This window comes from Barbus barbus, assembly GCF_936440315.1.
Source record: "Barbus barbus genome assembly, chromosome: 2".
Classification (NCBI taxonomy): Eukaryota; Metazoa; Chordata; class Actinopteri; order Cypriniformes; family Cyprinidae; genus Barbus; species Barbus barbus.
Window position 1 is genome coordinate 33,293,355 of NC_136730.1, and position 25,229 is coordinate 33,318,583.

The 25,229-nt window shown below is 39.2% G+C and overlaps 1 protein-coding gene across 1 annotated transcript in view; it reads right to left on the reverse strand.

Annotated features, from left to right (window-relative positions):
- Nucleotides 1–22,388, reverse strand: part of LOC306888386 (NACHT and WD repeat domain-containing protein 2-like) — a gene marked incomplete at both ends in the record, with an annotated part of 77,972 nt that extends 55,584 nt beyond the window's left edge. Inside the window, 2 exons of the mRNA XM_079446630.1 lie at nucleotides 19,860–20,031; nucleotides 22,374–22,388. Of these exons, the coding sequence (XP_079302756.1) occupies nucleotides 19,860–20,031; nucleotides 22,374–22,388 (187 nt within the window). The remainder of the gene's footprint in view (nucleotides 1–19,859; nucleotides 20,032–22,373) is intronic.
- Nucleotides 22,389–25,229: the final 2,841 nt, after the last annotated feature.

The window sequence follows — 25,229 nt, forward strand, 5'->3', positions numbered from 1 at the left end:
TGGAGCTGCACGAGCCTATGGTGACAAAGCCCGCCAGATCCCGCCAGAATGGGCTGGGCTATCTGGCTATATAAGTGGCCGTTTTGCCATAGGATCCTCAGATTTCTTCTCTTTCAGCGACGACTAATTCGCCTTTGCTGATCCCAGAAGCCTGCTCGCCGTCGACACGCCTCGTAGCTAAACCAGCGACCTCAATCTGATAGCTGAGACGCCGCCTTTTCCTCGTGATCCAGTACCGCAGCAGTCCGGGTCTCGTTCGCTGCCGCCATTCGGCAGTTACTCATGCTTTCTAAAAGAGCAAATCAGGCGTTGTTTCAAATGCCTCGCCGTTTTTGCGGTTCATACAGGTCTCCCCTGCACGCCGATGATGGCCTGCTTGGGGAAATCCCATGCGGATGCCGTGCTAGCTGGCTCTGATTGTTCTCATTGCGAGAACATCAGTCTCGCCTTTCTGCGCTTGCAGATCGCTTTCTGATCTCCGCCCCTCGCGCCCTCCCGTTTTCTTCCTCCTAGGGACCTGTGAATAAAAAACTGCGGGGCAGAGGATCTCAGCGCCTGGCTGAGAGCGAGCTCACGTCGGCTCAGATCCCACGTGCTTCGCTCTCGCCACAAAGAGAGATTTCTCCTGTCCTTTTTTCCCGACCTGACCAGCGTCCCTCTGCAAGCGCGAGCGATCTGGTCTCGTTCGGGGGAAGTGACAAAGAGCTGGCCGATGACAGTATGTCATTGGCAGCTTCGGGCGCTGAGGATCTGTCGGGTTCATTTATGTGAACAGTTGCTGACTCCGTCCCCCCCCCGCATTCGTCCACGCCCAGCACTGCCAAACCCGGGATGGATGCCGAACTTTTCCGTGTCCTCTCGAAAGCGGTTGAACAGCTGGGATTGGAGTGGTCTCCACCAGAAGAGCCCTCTCGCAGCCCTCGCCAGTGACCCTCACAGGTGCTTCGCAAAGACAACTCTCACTGCCCAACTTATTATTCGAAGGTCAGGGACGCGTTGGCCCATATACTGATTATGAGAAATTTGCAAATATATGTCAACTTATTTTACTAACCCTAAACCTACTCTAACAGTCTATTCTGAGAGTTAGTAGACATGTAGTTGCAAATTAATGAGAATTAGTTGTCATGTAGCTACCAAGTTACTTATAGTTAGTAGAATGTCTAAAGTGGACTATCAAAATAAAGTGTAACCAAATTGTCAGGATCCTGGACTCTTTTGTTGTGTTTTTGCTCGTCATGTGTCCACTGTGACCCAGTTTCTCCCCAGTCTGATTGTGTTAATTTGCTCCAGGTGTGTCTCATCGTCTTCCCCAATTATCCTGTGTTTATAAGCCCCAGTCCTTTCAGTTAGTGTTGGTCAGATCTTGAACGTCTTTCCTGGTGTTTCCTGTGTCTCCTACGTGTGTGGACTATTAAAGACCGTGTTTTAAAGTACTCCTAGCTCCTTCGTTCCTTGCTCCCTGGTAAGGTGTGACAGAAGATCCGACCAAAGACCCCGCCGTCTACCCTCCTTTTTGTTTTCCATTTTTTCCCTCAGTGTTTTTATTTCCGTTGCGCTCCATGGATCCCTTTGTCCGGGCCGAATTCCTCCTCCTCCTGCTGGAGCAGGGGGACCGATCTGATCTCTCGAGGACCATACGCGACTGTTCCTGATGTTAGCTAACACCACCAGCTAATGGAAGCCTAAACATCGCGTGCAGAGCGCTGTCGTCCGAAGATGGCCCTCGAGAGGATTTCGCCGCATTCGTGGAGTGGACTCTGGCGAGAAACGGATCGCCCCTCACAGTCTCCCTTGAGGATGATCTCGCCAGATCCACTCCAGACCCAGAGCCCAGCCCACCATCTCCCCGCGGTACGGAGCACCAGCCCGAGCCCACCGATGATGGAGATCCAATTCCCGCCGCGATCTGTGAGCCAGCGCGAAGCCGAGCGACTGAGCAGATGATCGCCCCGGAAGTTGAGCCCAACCCGTCAGACCAGGTGCGAGAGCCGGCGACTGTGCCCATCATGAGGGAGCAAGCCGTGGACGGTGTGAGTGCGGAGTGGAGCTCCGCCCCCTGCACTGCGGCTGAGGGTGAGCTGAGGATAGATCTGGGACTGCTGGACAGAGAGGGGGCGTCTGAACCTCCAGTGCCTGCTCCTCGAATGTGGCCCCTAGTGCCCGCTCCTCGAAAGTGCCCTCCTGTGCCTGCTCCTCAAAAATGCCCACCCTCCCACCCGCTCCTGCCTCCTCCACCGTTGTCGTCTGGCAGCCCCCCCACTCGCCCTCAGCCCCCAATCTGTATGGTGCGAGGCCCGTGGGTCTGCCATCCTCCAGCGTCGCCGGGGCTGGAGTATCCCTCACCTCCGCCTCCAGCCTTCGAGGCCCGGACTCCGCCTCGGCCCGTAGACCCAGTGGCTCCACCTCGGCTCCTAGCTCCCTCGCCTCCACCGTCACCCCTCGATCCACCAGCTCCACCGGGCGGGCGTCGACCCGCCATCGCCTCAGGACTCCTCTCCTCTGGCTGCGCTTCGTCGCTCCGTCCCACCGGCTCCGTTGGGCTCCTTCCTGCCTTCAGCTCCACCTGGGTCCTAAGTCGCTCCGGCTCCGCCGCGGCTCTCCGGGTCTCCGCCTCCCTTGGTCGCCAGAGCCCTCGGCTCCACCCTGGCCCCCCGGATCCTCGGCATCCCCCTGGCTCGTTGAATCTCCGTTGGTCGGCCCCCCTGGAGTCGGCGGCCATCCCTCCTCCATGGCTCCTCCCTCCGTCGGCTCCACAGTGGGCCATCTTCACGGCTGTGAACTGGGTCCAACTGTGCGCCTCCTGCTCCGGGTCCCTCCTGTCTCTTCCCTGGCTTCTCCCTCCTTCGTCACCTCCTTGGTCTCGGTCTGCCGGCCCCCTCCCGGGTGTCCGTCCTCCTCCTGAGCCGCCTCCCTAGTTCCCACCCGCCCCTCCCCTTTGGATGTTTCAAAGGTCCAAGTCCTTTCAGTTAGTGTTGGTCGGATCTTGAACGTCTTTCCTGGTGTTTCCTGTGTCTCCTACGTGTGTGGACTATTAAAGACCATGTTTTAAAGTACTCCTCGCTAGCTTGTTCCTTGCTCCCTGGTAAGGTGTGACACAAATATTGTATTTATCTTTTTTAGAAACATTCCAGTACACTGCTAATAGGCATTAGAAGTTAAAAGGGGAGACAATTACATATTAAAGCGTCCATGCAAAAACAAACCTGGAAAGAGACATGAGGATTTGGGGAGAAAAACAAGAGATTCTTTGGGCATTCCAGTGAATTCATCTGTTCATGGGATATATTGCAAATTGAATTGAGCAGACCACAAATGGGCAGTTTGTGTTGTCTTTTTTCATAGTTTTACAGTGGAATACAAAGCAAAAATAAAAATAATCAGGAAGAAACTAGATATTCTTGTTACACCATGTCACATTATAATATCAAGCGTTATGCTGTTCTCCTGATGTCTGATAATGGAACGTGAAAACAGTTCATTTAGTCAAACTGACAGATAATTATTTTTTGTCACGCAACATTATAATTTGAAATTATGTTTCAGTCAGTGGAACTTCCTCAAAACAGAAGTGCCTCTCGTAATGCAGTAGGTTTATTAGGAAAAAGGTCCATTGTCAATAGTGTAGTGATATATGAAGCACAACTCACACAGATGTCTCTTTCAAACCAAGCAGCTTTCTGTTGTCAACACGGCACATTTGCTTGGCCAGCTTTAACCAGCCGTGAAAGCTGCATTGACAAATCTTTAAGCCTCACGTAAAATTCACAATTTACAAATTCACAAATGGTCCCATTGAAATTACTTTATTTTGCCCATGACCATTTGCCAAACAGCAGGAAATGTGATTGCACCTTTAGAACATTATTATTACTGCCCTTTTATATTAACACAAAACATAACACTGGAGCTTCAAAAATGTAAAGGTTTATTTCAAAAGGTTTGTTGTGGTCTTATCATTCAACATTCAATGTAAAAAAATCTCCCCACATGCAATAAAATCATCTTCAGGACAAAAGAAACCTTTAGACCACATTATTGTCAAGTTAGTAGACAAGACACGTTATAAACAGGCAAAACACCAGGGAAAAGCACCTAAGTAGATACCTTCATGTAGAAATAAATGAATTAACGTGCCACGCACTGGAGAGCACTTTAGACAGCGCATTTGCATAACAGATTGAAGCTTTCAAAATGTATCCATCTGGAAAATGAGTCAAAGATATAAGTATAGAGAAAAAGAAAGGAAGAAAAATAGAGAGGCAAATAAAAGAATAAAAGAACCACCAGCTCTATGAGAGACTGTGCTGGTCTCCACATTTACATGTGGCATGTTTGAAATGTCTGACATGATGGAAGTTGATTAAAAAAAGAATAATAATAAAGAACAAGGAGAGGGTTATATAGGAAGGGGGATAATGCCAATAAAGCATTATTTAACCAGACTAAACTGAAGGAAGGAAGCAAGGAAGGAAGGAAAGTGAGGAAAGACGAAGGCGGGAGTCATAAAAGGGTGTGAGAAATAAATGACTTGAACAAGACTTTCTATAATGAAAATGTGTAGCCCCAATCAAAGCCCAGAAAGACTGCCATTAAACAGATGTACAGACGAAGGAGATTTTCTAGTCTCCTACATTAAAAGTGAACATGAAATCAGAATGGACACATTTACATTAAGTGCACTCGCCACTTTAGACATTCTATTAACTATAAGTAACTTTGCAACTACATGTTCACTAATTGTCAAATAACTATAATTAGAATATTAGTAGACTGTTAGGTTAGGATTAGTAGAATAAGGTGATGTGTTAGTACAATGTCTATTGCGGGACCATCAAAATAAGCAGTTAGCAGATTTAAAGCAGACAGTCTACTAATACTCTACTCTACTGGTAGCTGATATGTAGTTAACGTGGACTATCAAAATAAAGTGTTACCCATTCCAGGACTTTCACACACAGAATGCGTTCTTTGTCCTTCTGTTGTTTTTCAGTTGTTGTTTTTTTTATCTAAACATATGTTAGATTTTTGACCATAATAACATATCATGCTGTTTCAGTGTCTCTTATTCTTTGTATTTGGGTTAAAAACAGCTAAAAAACATGTCTCACAACACCTGCATTTTGTTCCATTCTGTTGCTTCCTGTCTAGCGTTTTTAAAATGCAATAATGCATCCCATAGAAATTAAAATTTTTATTCTTTTATCAAAAAGGAATAACTACCGTCACAAATAACTATCCTCTAATGACCTGGCTCCATTCTAGCATTTATGCCCACTTTTTATGATCCAATCACTTCCCAATTAATAAAATCATGTCTTGCTTATTGAATATTCTTGAATGTACAGAATCTAGCAAAATAATAATAAAAAAAGGTAATACTTTATTTCGATAGTCCACTTTAGACATTCTACTAACAGTAAGTAAATTTGCAACTATCGAAAACTATCGAAATAAAGTGCAACCAAAAAAAAAACTGTGGCCATAGAATTTGTTCCAAGAATTATTTTTTTGGTTTTAGTTAAAAATAAATTGTGGGAATGAAATTTGTGGATGCAAATTCAACTTTTTCATTTGCATGTCATGAGGCAATATTTGCAGAATTTGTTTTGAATGGAATCAGACTTGATAAAGTGATTTTCCCTCATGTGTTTCTTTCTGCTTTTTGTCTAGAGCTTCAGAATGGCACATCCAACATCAACCAATAACACACTCACAAACGTGTCTCCAGCAGCATGGGCTCTGAACGGATGGTCGCATATAGATGAGCTCAGTATTGATACAGCTGTCTGATGCTGAAGCACAAAACTCTTAGGGATTAGGCGAGGTTGCAAAATGGAGGACGATGGAACGAGAATTGCCCCCCATCAAAGGCTCCTAACCACGTGTGCTTAACGACTGAATGAAATCCCATCTGTGACTAAAACACATTCCTGTTGGCAATCCATTAGCTCCATGGCATTAGTAAACTAATTACCAAATGCTCAAAGGCAAAAATATTATCTGAATATTCAAAGCACATAATTATCTATTATTATTATTATAAGCCCTTTGAGGGTTTTTGAATGCAATGCTTATGAAGCAATGTTGCATTAAAGGTTGAAGTGTATAAATCTTTTCTCTGTTAGAATACTATGTAAATGTAATTGATGATTATAAATAAGACATTCATAGGATGATACTCCCGAAATGTGCTAATAACACATTGCCAACTAGCCCAACACAATAATACTGACTCAACCAAGAAGGTCTATAATACCTGGAGAATGCTATCTATTAGCATTTCCATTCATCTCAATGGCAATTGCACAACTGCTGATCTCTGATCTTGTTCACAGTTTTTGAGCCAATCAACTGAGCTGTAAATTATATTGAAGCCTGTGAAAATGAAGTAATGACAATGCTAATTGACTGAAGTCACTAAGAACCCAAACAGGTGCACTCAGTAGTTCTTTAGCTAGCATCAGCACTGCTGTTCTGAAGGCATATGATTGCTCATATTCGAGCATATGGCACTCGCACTGAACAAAGTTTACAAAGAGTGACTGGTTTGTTTGCATTTCTTTTTTTTTTTCATCACTGTTGTTGTAATGTACTGGGGCAGCCAGAATGCTTCCAATGACAGAAAACATACTTTGGCTGAATTCTGTCTGTTTTACAGTACATGTTGTTATTTTTAATAGGGGTGCTCCGATCAGAAATTGACCGATCGTCGATCACAGGATCACCGATACCGATCTTTTTGAAGCCTTCTTTTTATCATGTAGAATTGTTTATAGTGATACTCCAATCAGGATTTTGAGACATTTTTTAGGGCCTAATTTTATTTTTGAAAATGGGGAGAATTCCCCTCTTAGGGGACTCTTATGAAAGGGGCTTTTTTACATTTTTCAAAAATATATAATTATCTCACCAAAATGTTTGATCATGTTTGTTTTTACAATCGTGAAATTGTTGCACAATAGCTTACACACAGCAAAAGCCTGATTTTGTAAACTGTAAGTGAGGCGGCCTTTTACACCGTCCTCCGTTTGTAGTGTGTATGGAGTCCATGTGTGGTGCGTAATTGATGCAGAAGCAGTGTGGACTCATTGTGCTTTCACACAGGTGTCTGCTACTGATCCATTATCTGTTTATCCATTATTTTGATTTCAAATCCAACCATTGTTACTGAAAATGCTGTTTTCAGAATTGTGATTCTTTTTTTACTCCGTACAGTAATACAATCTTTCACAGACGTGTTAAAATACTATAAATATAAGCAACACCTTATTTCATACATTTTACTTCTAGATTTATATATTAAGTTGCTCAAGCAAGTGGCAAAATACTAAAATACTACACAAAACATTTTAAATTATTATTTACCACTGACAGAAACAGTCAGCTCTACTGCCTTTTCTTTTGCATTTTATTAGGAATCCTGTGTTTCATAAAGAACTTTGTTTTCCTACCTCCACGAGTACCATTTATTATTGCCTTGTTTATCTAAAAGTGCTATTTTCCTTTAAACCTAGCCAAAAAGCCACAGCCTGTGTTGATTGTGAAACACAGTAGACTTTAATTATATGCATTTACCTTTCCGTGTCAATCCATGTTCATATTTACCACAAATAAGGCACTGTTACTTTAATTCAGCGTAGCAAAAATAGACTCGGTGTGGAAACTATTCCAGACACACCGCTTCTGGAACACACTGCCGGGCCGCAACCGTGTGCAATGTAAATGCTCAAATCCATTAATAACTCCATTAACATGGGCGTGGAATGCCAAACCTCTCACGGAAATCAGCCTTTTTAGAGACTGCCGAACAGCTGAGAGCGATCGGTAGCCGATCAATCGGAGCACCCCTAATTTTTAACAAACCATTACAGATGCCTTGTCAGATTTAAGTTGAACCACGGAACCGTGGTTGGAGAACGGTATGGTTCCATTTTTTACCAAGAAATTTACACCCCTAATACAGATACTGATTGGATTTCCAGATTGTGTCTGTGGGTAAAGTAATGTGGCCTTGCCAACTAGTCAATTTGGTCAAAAATTTTAACTGAATCTAAAATTTACAACATAGGCTCATTGGAAATATGTGCCTCTACCTACATTTCTGCCAAAAACGTACTTATACATGCAATGATACACATTTATTTATTTTATTTATTTATTTAGTCATTTAGCAGACGCTTTTATCCAAAGCGACTTACAAATGAGGACATAAGAAGCAATCAAAACCAACAAAAGAGCAACAACGTGCAAGTGCTATTACAAGTCTTGGTTAGCCTAACGCAGTACAGATAATTATTATTATTATTGTTATTTTTTAATAAAAAGACATAGATAAAATACAATTAGAATAGATAGTGCTAGAGTTAGAGGGTCAAGTAAAGATGGAACAGATGAGTTTTTAGCCGTTTCTTGAAGATGGGTAAGGATTCGGCTGCTCGGATCGAGTTGGGCAGGTCATTCCACCAGATGGGAACAGTTAATGAAAAAGTCCTTGAAAGTGTTTTTCTGTGTTTTTGGGATGGTACAATAATTCGTTGTTCACTTGAAGAACGCAAGCTTCTAGAGGGCACATAAGTCTGAAGTAAAGAATTTAGGTAAAGGGGTGCAGAGCCAGTGGTGGTTCTGTAGGCAAACATTAATGCCTTGAATTTAATGCGAGCAGCTATTGGTAGCCAGTGCAAATTGATGAACAGAGGCGTGACGTGCGTTCTTTTCGGCTCATTAAAGATTAATCTTGCAGCGGCATTTTGGATTAATTGTAGAGGTTTAATAGAATTGGCTGGAAGACCTGCCAAGAGAGCATTGCAATAGTCAAGTCTGGACAGAACAAGAGCCTGAACAAGGAGTTGCGTTGCATGTTCCGAGAGAAAGGGCCTGATCTTCTTAATATTATATAATGCAAATCTGCAGGACCGGGCAGTTTTAACAATACACATACGTACTGATACTTATGTAACGTATGAATCGCTGCAGTTTCCAGTTGAAAAGAACACTAGCGGCAGTAAAACTCTGACAACTTTTACAACCCTAATTCTGAAAATGTTGGGACTTAAAAGAACTAAAAGAATTTCAAATCACATGAGCCAATATTTTATCCACAATAGAACATAGATAACATAACAAATGTTTATGCACAAAATGAGCTCATTTCAAATTTGATGTCTGCTACAGGTCTCAAAATAGTTGGGACGGGGGCATGTTTACCATGGTGTAGCATCTCCTCTTCTTTTCAAAACAGTTTGAAGACCTCTTGGACTCGAGGTTATGAATTTCTGGAGTTTTAGTGTTGAATTTGGTCCCATTCTTGCCTGATATAGGTTTCTAGCTGGTGAAGAGTTTGTGGTCGTCTTTGACATATTTTTTTGTTTAATGATGTGCCAAATGTTCTCTATAGGTGAAAGATCTGGATTGCTGGCAGGCCAATTCAGCACCCGGACTCTTCTACTATGAAGCCATGCTGTTGTAATAGCTGCAGTATGTGGTTTTGCATTGTCCTGCTGAAATACACAAGGCCTTCCCTGAAATAGACGTCCTCTGGAGGGTAGCATATGTTGCTCTAAAACCTTTATACAACTTTCAGCATTCATAGTGCCTTCCAAAACATGCAAGCTGCCCATACCTTGTGCACTTATGCACCCCCATACCATCAGAGATGCTGGCTTTTGAACGGAACGCTGACAACACACTGGAAGGTCTCCCTCCTCTTTAGCCCATAGGACACGACGGCGCTTCTGGACCATGTTCACATATGGCTTCCTTTTTGCATGATAGAGCTTTAGTTGACATATTACAGATGGCACGGTGGATTGTGCTTACTGACAGTGGTTTCTGGAAGTATTCCTGAGCCCATTTAGTAATGTCAATGACAGAATCATGCCGATGAGTGATGCAGTGTTGTCTGAGGGCCCGAAGACCATGGGTATCCAACAAAGGTCTTCGGCCTTGTCTCTTACGCACAGAGATTTCTCCAGTTTCTCTGAATCTTTTGATGATGTTATGCACTGTACATGATCCAAAGCGTTTGCAATTTGACATGGAGGAATGTTGTTTTTAAAGTATTCCACAATCTTTTTAAGCACTCTTTCACAGATTGGAGAGCCTCTACCCATGTTTACCTCTGAGAGACTCCGCCTCTCCAAGACATCCCTCTTATAGCTAATCATGTTACAGACCTGATGTCAATTAACTAAATTAGTTGCTAGATGTTCTCCCAGCTGAATATTTTCAAAATGTCCTGCTTTTTCAGCCCTTTGTTGCCCCCTTGCCAACTTTTTTGAGACCTGTAGCAGGTATCAAATTTGAAATGAGCTCCTTTAGTGGATAAAAGTTTTAAATTTCTCAGTTTAAACATTTGTTATGTTCTCTATGTGAATATAATATTGACTATGTGATTTGAAAGTCTTTTAGTTTTCATTTTATTCAAATTTAAAAAGCGTCCCAACATTTTCGGAATTCAGGTTGTATTCCTTTTCACACAAAGTATGATTTGCAGGTCCGCAGTTTCAATTAATAAAGCCTAATTTTTGCTTAATTATTTGAGGAATATTATGAATTCAAAACAATTGTAACATGCTGCAAGATTTAAAAAAAAAAAAAGATACTTTTGATTGTGTCATCACATATGCAGCTTCATATGCATGGGTTTTCTAATTCAGTAGGTTTTCTTGGTGTGACACAGAATTGAACTTGAGTGACGAAGATCTCCGGTACGAACCCCGTGAAACTATAGTTCAACAAAACAGCTCAAATCCACTTAAGGAAGTTAAAATAGCATGGCTGCATCAACAAATACGTTTTTATATAACTTTTGCATTTGTCAACACTACTGGGTTTGGTGTAAGGGATATTTCCAACTTGATAGTGCATAAACTTTTAGTGGCACTCATCAGATATTTGAATTATGAACCACTGTAAAAACTGAATGATGAGTAACTTCTTACTACTAAATTCTGAAAAAACAGAGGTGTTAATTATCGGACCTAAAAACCCCACATGTAATAACCTAGAACACTATCTAACACTTGACGGCTGCTCTGTCAATTCTTCTTCATCAATCACCTAGATGGGTGATTCTCGCGAAATTAGATTTATGAGGTGTCATGAAGCATTTTGATGATAAAAGTAAATGCTATCAAAATAAGAAGAATACAGTTATAAACATCTCTTCATGTACTATTTTGCACATGATTTCAAATTACATCATAAATTCAAATTTTGTTGTTTTTTTCCACATTTAAGGGGAAATTTCTCATTACCGCAACGTGTCCATGACTGGTTTTGGGTTCTTTGAGATGGAAATATTTATAATTAAAAAATAAGAAAAATAAAAAGCTTCAGTGCATGTTATACTATAAACATTTACAGTAAAGAAACATGTGGTATTTGGTGATCATTGGTAAATGTAGTGACAATAATAAGGAATATAAATGTGTCCAAGACAAATTTTCTCATCCTCCGCAACAATTTTCAACCATTGTTTAAGTCATCTAGGAACTAACATTTTCAAGGAATTTTGTTTGCAAGGGACATAATTGACTGTGACACTCAAGATGGCTACCAGGTAAGCAGTTGTTATTTTTTCTCTCCAGATAAAAATAAAAATTTTGTTTGTCATAATACATACACGACTTTTTATTTCTCATTACCGAAACATGAGTTTGTGAAGTTTTAAAAAATGTTTCCGTTTTAATTTTTTGATTATTATATACCCCATTATGGTCTAAATATAAAAAGAGAGGGAAAGTTTAGCTAACCCTCATTTAGCCTCCACAGTTAGCAAGAATGTTTAAGGACACTCATCCTCCGCAACACCATTATCATACACCGCAACAATTGGAGGCCTGTTGCGGTGGAGATACTCAATGTTTCGGTAATGAGACACAGACGGTAACACTTTATAATAACTGCACACTAATCATTAGTTAAGCATTAGTTAACAGTTCATTCATCATTTATAAAGCATTAATAGACATTAATAAGCAGTTTATAAATACGGCTATAAATGCTTTAATCTTGACTTATAAGCATATCTATAATGTGTTTAATAATTGTATTTTCATAATTTATTAATGATCACTGTATAATTTTTAAATTAAGTATTGCATTTTTTACAAACCAGTTATTTAGGTGTTGTCATTGATTCGTAAGATCACTTAGAAAGTGTAAGTAAATGTAGTAAATTCAGGTAGTTATAAAGCATTTATTAGTGATCAGTTGACTATTTTTGTGAGCTTGTCATGTAAATTGAGGACTAGTTATGCTTTGTAAAGCATTTAAGGAGACTTAAAGGCTCACTGATCTTCTAAACAGAAAAAGGAAAGAAGCACAACACAGTGATACAGAACATAGAAATATTTAACAGCCTTTTAATCTCCTTTGTAAATGCTTTACAAAGTATAAATAGTCCTCACTTTAGATGAGCTCACAAAAATAGTTAACAGACCACTACTAAATGCTTTATAACTACCTGATCTAACCATGAATTACAGTAGAAATACATGTTAATAAAGCATTTATTGACACACTAAGTAACTATTACTATATGTCTGAATAATAATATGTATGAATGTACATTTAAATAGTTTATTAATCATTTACTTACACTTTCTAAGTGATCTTATGAACCACTGACAACTCCTAAATAACCTATTTGGTAAATAATGCTATACTTCATTTAGAAATGATAAATTGATAATAAAGTATGAAAATACAAATATTAAACATTATAGATATGCTTTTAAAATCAAGAATACAGCATTTATAACTGTATTTATAAACTGCTTATTAATGTCTATTAATGCTTTATAAATGATGAATTAACTGTTTACTAATGCTTAACTAATGATGAATAGTGTACAGTTATTATAAAGTGTTACCAAACAGATTTAGCTATTACAACCCCACCCCCCCAGCAGGAGTTAGTAATTTTTCATTTTTATGAAGTGCTCCGACAAAAAGCATTATGAATGCAGTATAGGCCACCTACTATAAATGTAATATTATTTAATATTTAATAGTTTTACTGTGAAAAATTTATTTCTATGTCTTTTTTACGAAATGTTACATTCAAGATGGCTATTGTGTATTTTGTTACAGGCAAGCATCAGCTGATAAAAAAAGGCATCAGCAAAAGACAGGCTGAAAAAGCACAGGGAAAAAATATACAGCAATGCAATCCTTCTTGAGGAGTACAAAAGAAAGGAGAGAGAGAGGTCAGGGGACAGGGTCATAATAGGGAAAAAAACGGTCACGGTTCGGTGCATAAATTTATACGGAGAATACACAGTATAGGTGGGGCCTTGAAGAATCTTGCAGACAGAATTGTTTCTTATGGGACCAGTATTCCTGATGCAGACTCTCTGTATCAGCAGCTGAAGAATAATTCATCAGTGACTCTGTACAAAGTATCAGAGGAGAAAATAAAGGCCAGCTGCGAATTGGTTCCCCCCAACCTGAAAACAGTTCCTGGGACAATGAAAATACACCAAGTGAGTCAACATTTATATGAATTATATGAGTAAATATGAAGAAATGTAGTTAAATTAGTAAATGTAGTTAAGAAGTATGTAGTTACAGAAGTTAAATAAGTTTAATTCTCCATGGAATTAACATGGAAAGCAGACCACACCAGTATCTGAAATAATCTCACAAAAGAATGTCTGTAACTGAGTCAATGTGTGATACTCCAATTCATCTTTGTCTTTTTGAATTCCACCCTAACAGCTGACATCCACAAAACCGGGAGTCATAAACACACGGGAGGTGTCATGCTTTTGTGGAAAAAATTGCCAGTGCTTTTCTGCAAAGTGCCACATGTTCTCTGAGGGAAGAGATGAGGACCCTGACAGAACAGAGGCCACCATAGAGGATGGACAGTGGGTCCTGGTTGAATACGATGGCGACTTGTTCCCTGGTACAGTCACACAGGTGAATTTAATTTCAAGATTTCTGTTAATATGTGAATATTTCTCCAGTTATATTATAGTACATGCTGTCCAGCCAAAATTTGTAGAGACTATAAAAATGTTTCTTAAAACAGATTGCTGAAGGGCAGTATGAAGTCGACACCATGAATTGTGCTGGGGAGAACCGCTTCTATGTACCGAGCATCACATTTCCAGGAGAAAGGGTCTGGTACTATCGTCAGGACATACGGGACATAATCCCAGAACCACTTCCTGTCACCTCCTCTGCTAGACATTTCTGCATTTTACCTGACATATGGGCAAAACACAAAAAACGCTCATGAATGAGTTACAGTTGGGGGGAAACGTGATTGGTATAAAGCAGTCGTTCCAGTTGTTTGTTTTAGTTGTTTGACCAATCATAAATCGAGTTGCTGCCATTCAAGTTCTTCACATGAAATTATTCTCAGAAAAAGATGGTGTGGTTGAATGTCAGGACCAAAGTGTTTTAGCTAAACTAAAATCTTTTTACAAGAGCACATGATGCTGTTACATTTAAATGTTTCTCAGGACCACATGATAGTATGTTACATTGAAAATGTTCTCATGAACACATGATTGTATGTTATACTAGAATTGTAATACTTAAACTAAATAAATGAAATAAATGTTCTTTTAAAAAGTGTATGTGTTTTAAATATGTAAAATAGGGTTAGGCATCAAACCCCTTTGTCAACAGTGAATGTGTGAGCTAAATCTCATTTCCGAAACATTGATCCTCATTACCGAAATGGCATTTTCATTACCGCAACATGGATCTTTTTTACAAATTAAGTAATAATTAGATAAAATATTTTGTTTTAAAATGTATATACATATTATACACTACTTATTTAAGGTCTGCTACATAACAAATGTATACGTTATCTTTTAGTGAAACAATTAAATAAAAGAAACTGTAAATCATCACGTGTGTTTCGGTAATGAGAGAAAATAAGGAAATTACAAAAAATAATAAATATAAAAAAATAATCTCTCCAGAGTTTTACATAGTTTTGAGCATAAGTAATAAGAGTCTACTTTAACATTAGCCAAAAAATACACATTTTTAACCATATATTTAATGTAATGTCATGTTGCGGTAATGATAATTTTTTATGGACTTCATCTAAAAAATGTAAATAATTATATAGGAATATGTTTTTAAATCTTCTAAAACTTATGGTTATAGTAAGTTCAGACCTTAATCTTATATGTGCAAAAAGAAAATTGGCTTCAAGGGCATTTTAAAAATTCTGATGCCTGAAACCTTCTAAACCTGGATTTTGTGAGAATCACCCAGATGTGCTGTTTGATAGCAATCTTTCATTTGAAAGCCACGTTTCTAGCATCTGTAAAACTGTGTTTTTCCATCTCAAATCTCAACGTCAAATGCAGAAATGCTAATTCATGCATTTATGACCTCAAGGTTAGACTACTGTAATGCTTTACTTGGTGGTTGTTCTGCACGCTTGATCAACAAACTACAGTTGGTCCAAAATACAGCAGCTAGAGTCCTTACTAGAACCAGGAAGTATGACCATATTAGCCCGGTTCTGTCAACACTGCACTGGCTCCCTATCAAACATCGTATAGATGTTAAAATCTTGTTAATTACTTATAAAGCCCTGAATGGCTTAGCTAGCTCCTCAGTACTTGAGCGAGCTCTTATCACATTATAGTCCTCCACGTCCGCTGCGTTCTCAAAACTCTGGCCGTTTGATAATACCTAGAATATCAAAATCGACTGCGGGCGGCAGATCCTTTTCTTATTTAGCGCCCAAACTCTGGAACAATCTACCTAACACTGTTCGGGAGGCAGACACACACTCTGTCAGTTTAAATCTAGATTAAAGACACATTTCTTTAACCTGGCTTACACATAACACACTACTACACTTCTATTATTCAAATCCGTTAAAGGATTGTTAGATTGCATTATTTAGATCAACCGGAACCGGGAACACTCCTCATAACACACAATGTACTCGTTACATCATAAGAAGAATGGCATCTGTGCTAATATTTGTCTGTTTCTTTCTTATTCTGTTTCTCAGTCCGTGTCCGGATCAGATGGTGGATCGGCGCTGGGAGATGATGTCTGCGGCCTTGATTGTCGACAGAGGCCGGACACCTGGATTAGCCCCGGGGACATATCCCCAGTGAAGACCTCGACTAAAAATACAATAAAACTAAAAATAAAACAAAATATCTAACTACATAATACTATTATTGTTAGAAATTGCAACAATATAAAAATAGAAATATAATACATTTATACATTTAAAATTTTAATTAAATCAATAATTAAACAATAAATAAACAATAATATCCTGGCCAGAGGAGAACTGGCCCCCCGACTGAGCCTGGTTTCTCCCAAGGTTTTTTTCTCCATTCTGTCACAGAGGGAGTTTTGGTTCCTTGCCACTGTCGCCTCGGGCTTGCTCAGTTGGAGACACTTGATTTCTAGCGATTATCGTCAATTTGATTTCACAGATACTATTTAAACTAAACTGAGCTAGACAATGACATCACTGAATTCAATAATGAAATGCCTTTAACTGATAATTGAGTGTTTAATCTTATTATTATACATTACTGACACTCTATCCTCCAATTTGATACTGTTAAGTGCTTTGACACAATCTGTATTGTTAAAAGCGCTATATACATAAAGGTGACTTGACTTGACCGCAATACGTACAAGAAGCAACATAATACAAACACAGCAACATGTGCCTATATCAACGTAACAAATACATGCTAGGGTCACGTATTGAACCCGCTTTTTAGCAACACTCACTGGACGTTTCACTTTGAAACTGCTGCGAAATATGCAGTAAGATACGTAATAATGGTGTTGCAGATATGTATTTAGAGGCACATATTTCGAATGAGTTTGGGTTGAAAATTTAAGTGGTTATCATGCAATCATATAAAGTAACATTTTTTAGAATAATGACATAAAAATGTCTTTCATGAACAAAAAGATGAGTATCAAGGCTTGATTTAGGCCAGCATTTAAAACACAGTAAATGCACTATAATAAATCATGATGGCTAACTCCACACATGCTGTTACAACACAGCAGCCTTAAATTCAAGGTCCTTAAAGCAGAATAAAACTCTTGCACATAAACCTCTAGTCGCCCTTGGTTACCCTACAGAGAGACAAAAAAAACAAACGAGCATATAAATGTTCTCACATTAATTTCCTCAAAGCCTCAATCTCAACCCCAGCAAGACTCCAGCAACTGCTGTCCTAACTGCCCCTAGTAGACCCCCTAAATCATAAAGCTGACTTCTACAATAGCTCTAACACAAATTGAAATAATTCCAAAGTCAATGCATGTATAAGAGTGAGACTTGTTAGACTGTCGGTCAACAAAGAGTTGTTATGAGTCCGTGTCTGCAAGGCCAACTCCCTTTTTGTCATTCTGCGACGTATAAATTGCTCCCTCTAGTGCTTAAGGGGGATGAGCATTGCACCAAAGCCCAGCTCGCTTGTTCAGCCACTGAAAGTATCATTAATTCTCTACCTTGACATCACCTCTGAGTTGTGCATCTACAGGTCCAGTACATCAGATTCCACACTCCACCTCACACTCTCTCAACACAGTGCATCACCTCTGCCTCTCACTAAAGCATCTTCAAGCAGCTGGCTTTTCAGGGCTGACTGCGAACAAAATCCCTGTAGTATCTTTCTATTGCAGTAGAGAAGTGGCATCAAACTCTCTTTACAGTATTCCAGCCTGAACTGCATGAATTCATTGATGGTTGAATGTGCACAATAGTGTTTGAGTGTGGGAATTTTGTCATATAGAGAAATAAATAGAAAGATACTGAATTTAAAGCTGAAGTGTGTGAGATGTATATACTGCTAGCTTCACCAAATGAAACTGCTAAAAATAATGACCATTTAAAACTAGTTTTCCAAATATTTGCTCTGTCTGCCACTGGTAGAACAAATAGACAGTCCCGCCCCAAACTCACACATTGGATGAGCCAATGTTGCTGTGTTGGTTGGTCAGGATAGTCAAACATAATGAAGAATATTTTGACAGCAATAGAGTGCCACAGTGTTTACACTTTCCAGATATGAATGGTTTATTTATAGCTGTCTCTTCATATTTAATTGAGAAATGAAAAAATATTTAACATGACACATTTTAAATAAATTGGTCAGGTAAGACTTTATTTTAAGGTCCAATTCTCTATGTAACTCAACTATGCTTTTTGCCTCATGTGCAGCTTATTAATAGTTAGGTAGAAATGTAGTTGTTAAATTTAGGTATTGGGTAAGATTAGGGATGTAAAATATGGTCATGCAGAATATGTGCTTTATAAGTACTAATAAACATCCAATATGTTATTAATATGCATGCTAATAAGAAACTAGTTTAAATGAGAATTGGTCCCTATACTAAAGTGTTAACATTGGTCACAATTTATATTATGGCTTTACTGTGTAACTACATGTTTTTCTGGAAAATTCCCACATTTACTGCAAATGAGTTTGATTTGGTTTGGTTTTGGGATAAGGGTTGGGTTTAAAGACGAAGTTAACAGTGTAACTGTAAATTTTCATTAATTGCAACTACTTTAAATGTAATTACAACGCACAATATATACGTGCATAATTATATTGTAAAAAAATGGGTAAGTACATAGTAGTTACGGCCACCTAATATGAAATGTGACCAATAATTTTTAAATATTGTTTTATATAATATTATATACTATAATTTAATAACAATAAACAAGGGCCTGTCTTTATTCTTATTCTTATTTTTTATTTAGGAATAATGCATAAATGTGCATTAGGAAAGAATGCAGCTACAGGTGGACTATGACAAGGGCAGATATGTTACATCCGCAATTTAGAGGAGTCTTTATCATTAATCCTCCAGCCAGAAAGGTCATCATTTTATTTAAGACGTCCTTGCGCCGATCTAATTTATTCACCGATATCTTCCCTCCTTTCACTTCATCCTCAATTCTCTGCACTCATTTCTCCATTTCTCTTTCTCCCTCCTAACCCATTTTATACTTTCCCTGGGCTTGTTTACTCCTAGATTAGAAATACTATTTTAAGGTCTCCCTGCAGCCCATATTTAAATCTATGACTGCATGTGTGCCGTCTAGTTCCCCAGTCATTAAATCTAAGGTCAGTTCTAAACACCTCTGGGTTTAATCCTTAAGATGTAAAAATGATTAATCGATGGTGGGAATGATGACCTCTCAACGATTTCTCAGGATAGGAGCAAGAAATTCCAACTCTGTTCACCATTTTCCCACAGCCACAAGCAAGTTGAGAGCTCCCTTATTTGAATATTAGAGACTGTATAACTGTAGAGCAGCACACTATTTTGTGTCATGGTTGCTTGGCCTGTGTTTTTGTGGATCGTTGAAACCTGTGTTCAGTGCTGAGACAGACGGCTCCACTAACTGCTGTCACTGCTGCTCTTGTCAAAGCACACGGGACAGCGGTCCTGCAGACATTAGCAACGGCCATATCTCTGAGGATGGCAGCGTGTGTTATGAAATGAAATGGCATAATGTGGAACTGTCACTGCCATCTGAATTCATTACTGTAGAATCTGGTTCATTAACACATTGGATGATAAAGCATGTCTTGCACATCGCTCGTGCATTAACAGGTGCCAATCTAGTTGACAGAACACTGTGTTTGTTCACGGTAAATAGTATGGACCTTGGGTTTATGTGATTCCAGAGGTCACATGCACACACGTTCACATATCTAGCATAAGTAAAATTAGATTTTTTGAGGCACCTTCAAAATGGTGCAGTGAAGAACCCCACATATGAAGTGTGTGTGTGTACACATATACACATACACATATACATATATATATATACACATTTTCAGGGTGGTAAAAAAAAAGCTACTTACCATCAGGGTTGGCACAGATGAAGACCCGGACACTCCTGCCCGTGGGGACATGGAACGGTGAGAGCGCAAGGACGTTGCCACTGATGGCTGCTCTGCGCAGAGCAGATTCACGGGGACAGGGCTGCCTGCTGCTCACTCTGGACGGCCACATGGGTGGCGACTTGCAACGTGGCTGCAAACAGAATTTTAACATGTTTAGGAGCTCAGGATTATGGTTTTGAAATACTGAAGGGAATGAATGGATGGATGCTGCATTTTTACACACACAATTTGGTGGAATCTGATGGTTTAGTCGCATAAACAAAACTTAGTGAGCAAAAGGGTCCTTTTTCTATTGTAAGTAGTGGTGTATGACACTTGGATCAAACAGACATAACTTTCAAACCAAGCAGCTTTCTGTTAATCAATGAAGCAAATCTGGTTAACCAACTTGGTAAATGTGATGGCAAATGTGAACTAGTTCCAATTCAAAAGCAGTTCCATTTTGTTACACTGTAACATCACTGCTGAATATACAGCTCAAAACATACAACGGCCAGTGTAGTTTGATTCCTGTACAAATGACTCCTACGAGTCGGGTCTTTTTAGTGAATCAAATAAATAAATAAATACATAAAGCGTGACTCCCGAAACACTGACTCTTAATAGCCACTTCATTTTAATGCATAAAAGATTGCACTCACACAGTCAAATATTTGGAATTAACAAATATATTAATTAATAGGTGTGACTCAAAAGTTATTGGTTATACAGCAGTTATCATTTATATTGTTTTCTATTCTCACCTTAGTTGTAACCATATAACAGTGACTGAACTTGGAATAGCATACTAGATTTGAAGGTTGAACCCACACCTCAATTGGATTTGTTTATTAATTGCTGAGTAAGAATCTTGTAAGACTTTCTAGAGTTTCATCGTTATTATTAAATAATCACTGTGTATGATTTTCAAGCATACTACTATACTAAATAAGTATGCTACTGCAAATTAAAGCAGTGAATATTCAAGATGGCACATCCACAATAATCAAAAGGCTTACTTACACAACGCTATTTAAACAGGTAAACACCCATAAACAGGTATATACCCAAATAAACAGGTAAATACCCATAAATTGTACTGCATGAAGTGACAAACTAATTGTCCAGGGGTGCATTTCCCAAAAGCATTGTTAGCTAACTATGGTCGTTAGTTCCATTGAACTCTATTGGTAATGAAGGAACTTGCAACCATAGCTGCTTTTGGGAATCCCACCCCAGTATGGTTCCATTTACACAACACACGTTTACCTAAAAGTAGATCCTGAAAATGAAAAGGTGGCAACTCAATTTTAAAATGAGATTGTCACTGTGGTTAATCTTGGAATTGTTTACTGTAAGTGAAACTGTACTGAGCACTCCCTTAAGAATGTACAGTTTTACTCTGGATTTGTGTTGACAAAAACACAGTGTGGTCAGTGTAGTCTGATTCCCGAACAAATAATATGATCCAGCTATTTCAGTTAATCAAAATTGTAACAGCGATAATTTCCCCTTTTTTTTTTAAACTTGATTGTTTTATAATTGCGCTTACATCTTGTGTCTTCTTTGCAGTGTCCCTCACATGAGAGATGCATTTTTAAAATGCTGTCAAGGTAAAAGAAATCCACACAAATGTAATAAAGGCACATGAGATTTAACATATGGCAACTTGTATTTAAACATATAAGACACATTATAATTTTTGTCAGTGGTATTGTATAAATATGAATGAATGAATGAATGAATGAATGAAATGCTATCATATTTGTTGTTTTTCCCCAGTAATTTACTTACACTGTACAGTATAATGTAGTGTTTGGTTTAAGTAGTCAAAGGTCTGTGCAAATATTCTTTTTTAATAATTAAATTACCTTTGATTTATTATCAAAATGACACATACTGATGAGGGCGAATGCAATTACATTATTGCATCTCTTTCCCCCTCAAAACGGGATTTTTCTTTTTTTACTAAGTTACTAGTGGAACCGTCAAAGAACCCGAATCGTTAAAAGAAATCAGAATCGCAACCAGAATCGATTCTCATCTCTAGTTGTAAATGACTTATTGCTTGAGGAATGCCTGGAATTACCATAATGCAAGATCCGCGCGCAATAAGGATTTCCTTGAAAAGAAAACACACTAGATCATGTCTACTTTCTCACTTTATACCGTTTTTCAGTAATAATGGTGTAACCAAGATAAAATGCGTAAATGCAACCGGTCACGAACTGCATCTCCGCACAAACGGAACGATCAATCGATCATTTTCTGTCTCGGCAAACAACGACTCTTAATTAGTTGAAGATCGCTTGTCTTAGTCGCGTTCCATGCTTTAATATCAGATCTGCCAAACTGTTAACACATTCGAAGACGACAAAGTTGCGCGTTCATCGTACAGTAAAGCCAATTCCAAACAAAATAAACTCAGCTGCGCTTCAACACACAACGAATGCAGGCAGCATGCTTGCACAGTAACACACTTGGAGTGCTTACGTTCATCCTCTTCATCCTGGAGCCGTATCACACAATATCCGAGCAGGTATCCACGGCGATACAAACGCCCATTAAATATCTTTGACCGAAAATCAGTCCCGGGGGACCGGGAGAGTGACGGTCGCTGGCCAAACCCCGGCGGTCCGCATCCTCCTCGTGCCGTGTCTTATAAAGCTCCGCGCGCAGCGTTTTCTGTCCGCAGTGCTTGAGGAAAACACAAGTGAGGTGACAGAGATGAGAGTGAGAGTGGAGGGATATTCCTCTCATCGCCAGCTGTCTCTTAATGCGCAGCGGCGAGCAGGAGTACGAGAGGAGGAGGAGGAGCGCTCTGAATTCATTATCAATAAATGCTTCTCTTTCGCAGCGCGCTGGAAGTTTAAGTGAATTGAATTAAACGTAATTGATTGGACTGCATTGCTGCTCGCGCTCGGGGAAATGCTCAAACCAAGCCTATTTTCTTCGTAGAGATAGACCAAAAACGCTATAGTTTCGGCTTTTTTCCAAATACAAAGTGCTCAGAAATAACACATACTACACGACTCTTATAAAACAAATGCGTTCTTGGAGCTTATGGTCAATCTGTTTTATAAGAGCCCTACTGAGAAAACAGCCTAAAACAGACTGCAGTATCCTTTTTTTTTTTCTTTTTTGCTCGTCTTTCAGCCTGGTCAAAATTGGTCAGCTGGCTGATTTTAGAAGGCTTGAAGGCCAGCTTAGCCCAGCTAAAACAAGCAATTTTGGCAGTTTTCTTCAGCAAGGTGATCTGATGCGCACTGCATATGGGCACATTTCAAATAGCCTATCACACAGAGCAGAGATTTATTATAAGGTTAACATACAAGCCTCCTGCTAACTGCAACTAGATGTTAAAATAGAGCATAAAAAAGTGCAAATTCCTTGCCTCTTGACATTAAAAAGTAAATGAAGGTACATAACTGAAAGTCATTTGTGCCCACAAGACTCAGCATATCCACAGGTCAAATGCAACTAAAATACACACAATAAGTTTCTTCTGCAATCTGCAAAAAGTCACAATCCTGTTATGGCTTCAAAATCAAACCTAAAAAAGAACAAGTGTGTTCCACCAAACACATGGTTATTTAATCAAACATGAGATTAGTTAAAATACATTGTTAGTTCAAATGAGTAACTTACTGTTCTCGACAATAGCTGTGCTGTTTCCTTTTCTGGGTCCTGTTGGCACTGTGCTCTAATATAAAGGGGCAGACCTGCTGCGTGAGGCACACATGAACACTGCAAAAGCAGAGGTGCTGAATCTGGCAACCAGCAGTGGCTTAACCTTTCTTTCCTTCCCTCTTCGGGTAAAGCTGTAATCCCTCCAAGTCGGAAGGAACTACCCTCTTCTGATTCCAGATCTGTTTTGCACCTCCTCTCGTTGTGCTGTAGGCCATGATCAGCTGGTTAGTGCTGATCATGGAGCAGTTTCCTAATCTCTCCTATACTGAGCAGTGTGAAGCTAATGTGGTGGGGTTTTGTTTAAACAGTCCCAGCATGCCATGGGCAATTAGAGAAAGTGAAAACTGTTGACACGCACACACATTTTTTATATGGACTGCTTTGAGTTTTTACAGTAACAGTACAGTTTTGAGCACAAGCGCACACACAAACAGCCTTTAGACCGACCATATAATCTACATCTGCAATAATGTAGATGTATCATCATGCATCATTACAGAAACAGCCATGCAAAGAGAATTGCTCTATAGGGACAATGCAGTCCTTATGACTTACAGTTATCAATGCTTTTTTTTTTAGAATGATACACCAATGATTTAAGCTTTTGAGAGTGTGAGAGCATCCTGAAAATATGCGGTACCAGAACGTATTTGTTTGTTTGCAGGAATGCAAATGCCTTGCAAATGCAGATATAATTTGTATATAAAATATGTGTGTGAGCTTTACACAGAGAGAGAAGTGAGATGTAGCATAAGTAGGCTTATATGTATGCACACATGTTTGTACAGTCATCCTCATATACCGACATTGACACCAGAGGCACCCACTAGCCAATGAGACCCATAAATCAAAGCCCAACTTCCTTTCTTTTCTCCAAGCCTGTCCTTTGTCTGCTCAAAAGGCCCCTATACAGCTGCTATACCACCAGCACATCCTCACCTCAAGATCACCCCTCCACAGATCGATACCTTTAATCCCCGGACAAATGCATGCATAGCTTCCATAGCAGGGGAGACAGAGGCTTTGTCTCCCTCTCTAAATTCATTGAGTGTTAGACAGTTTGCCCTGGTCTGAGAGTGTGAGAGAGTCAAGGTGAAAGTATGTGATCAAAGAGAAAATGTCAGAGGCTTTGTGCAGAAAAGACTTTCATTGATGGATGACCCATTGACACTTTAGCAATTTAGGGGAGAATTTAACAGAATGGAATAGATTTTGGCATGAAATACATCTGCTGACCGGGTTGAGAAAACTAATTTGTGTGGACAAAAGTAATTTCTGGTCATGTTGTGAAGTGTTGGGGGTGCTCTATAATGCAGTTTTCTTGTTATGTTGGAGTATTGAGCCACTTTGTCTCCTGTTATAAAAGGTATTAGTGTAACTATGTTTGTTGTGGATTTCGAAAAAAAACCCCTCAAAAATACATAAACCGTTTTGGTTTGGTCTTGTTCTTTGACAAAGAAACATAGATAGTTTCAACAGGACCTATTTTTAACATGTAAGTATACAGAATTAATAGTGTTGTCTGCAATCTGTGCTATTCAGCAGTGTGGAAAGACTTTGGATAATTCAGAACCACGGACAGCACCCTAAAGCTAGAGCAGAAGCTTACAACCTTCTGGTCTCCAAGCAGAAGCCACGAACAGAATAATGAGACGCAAC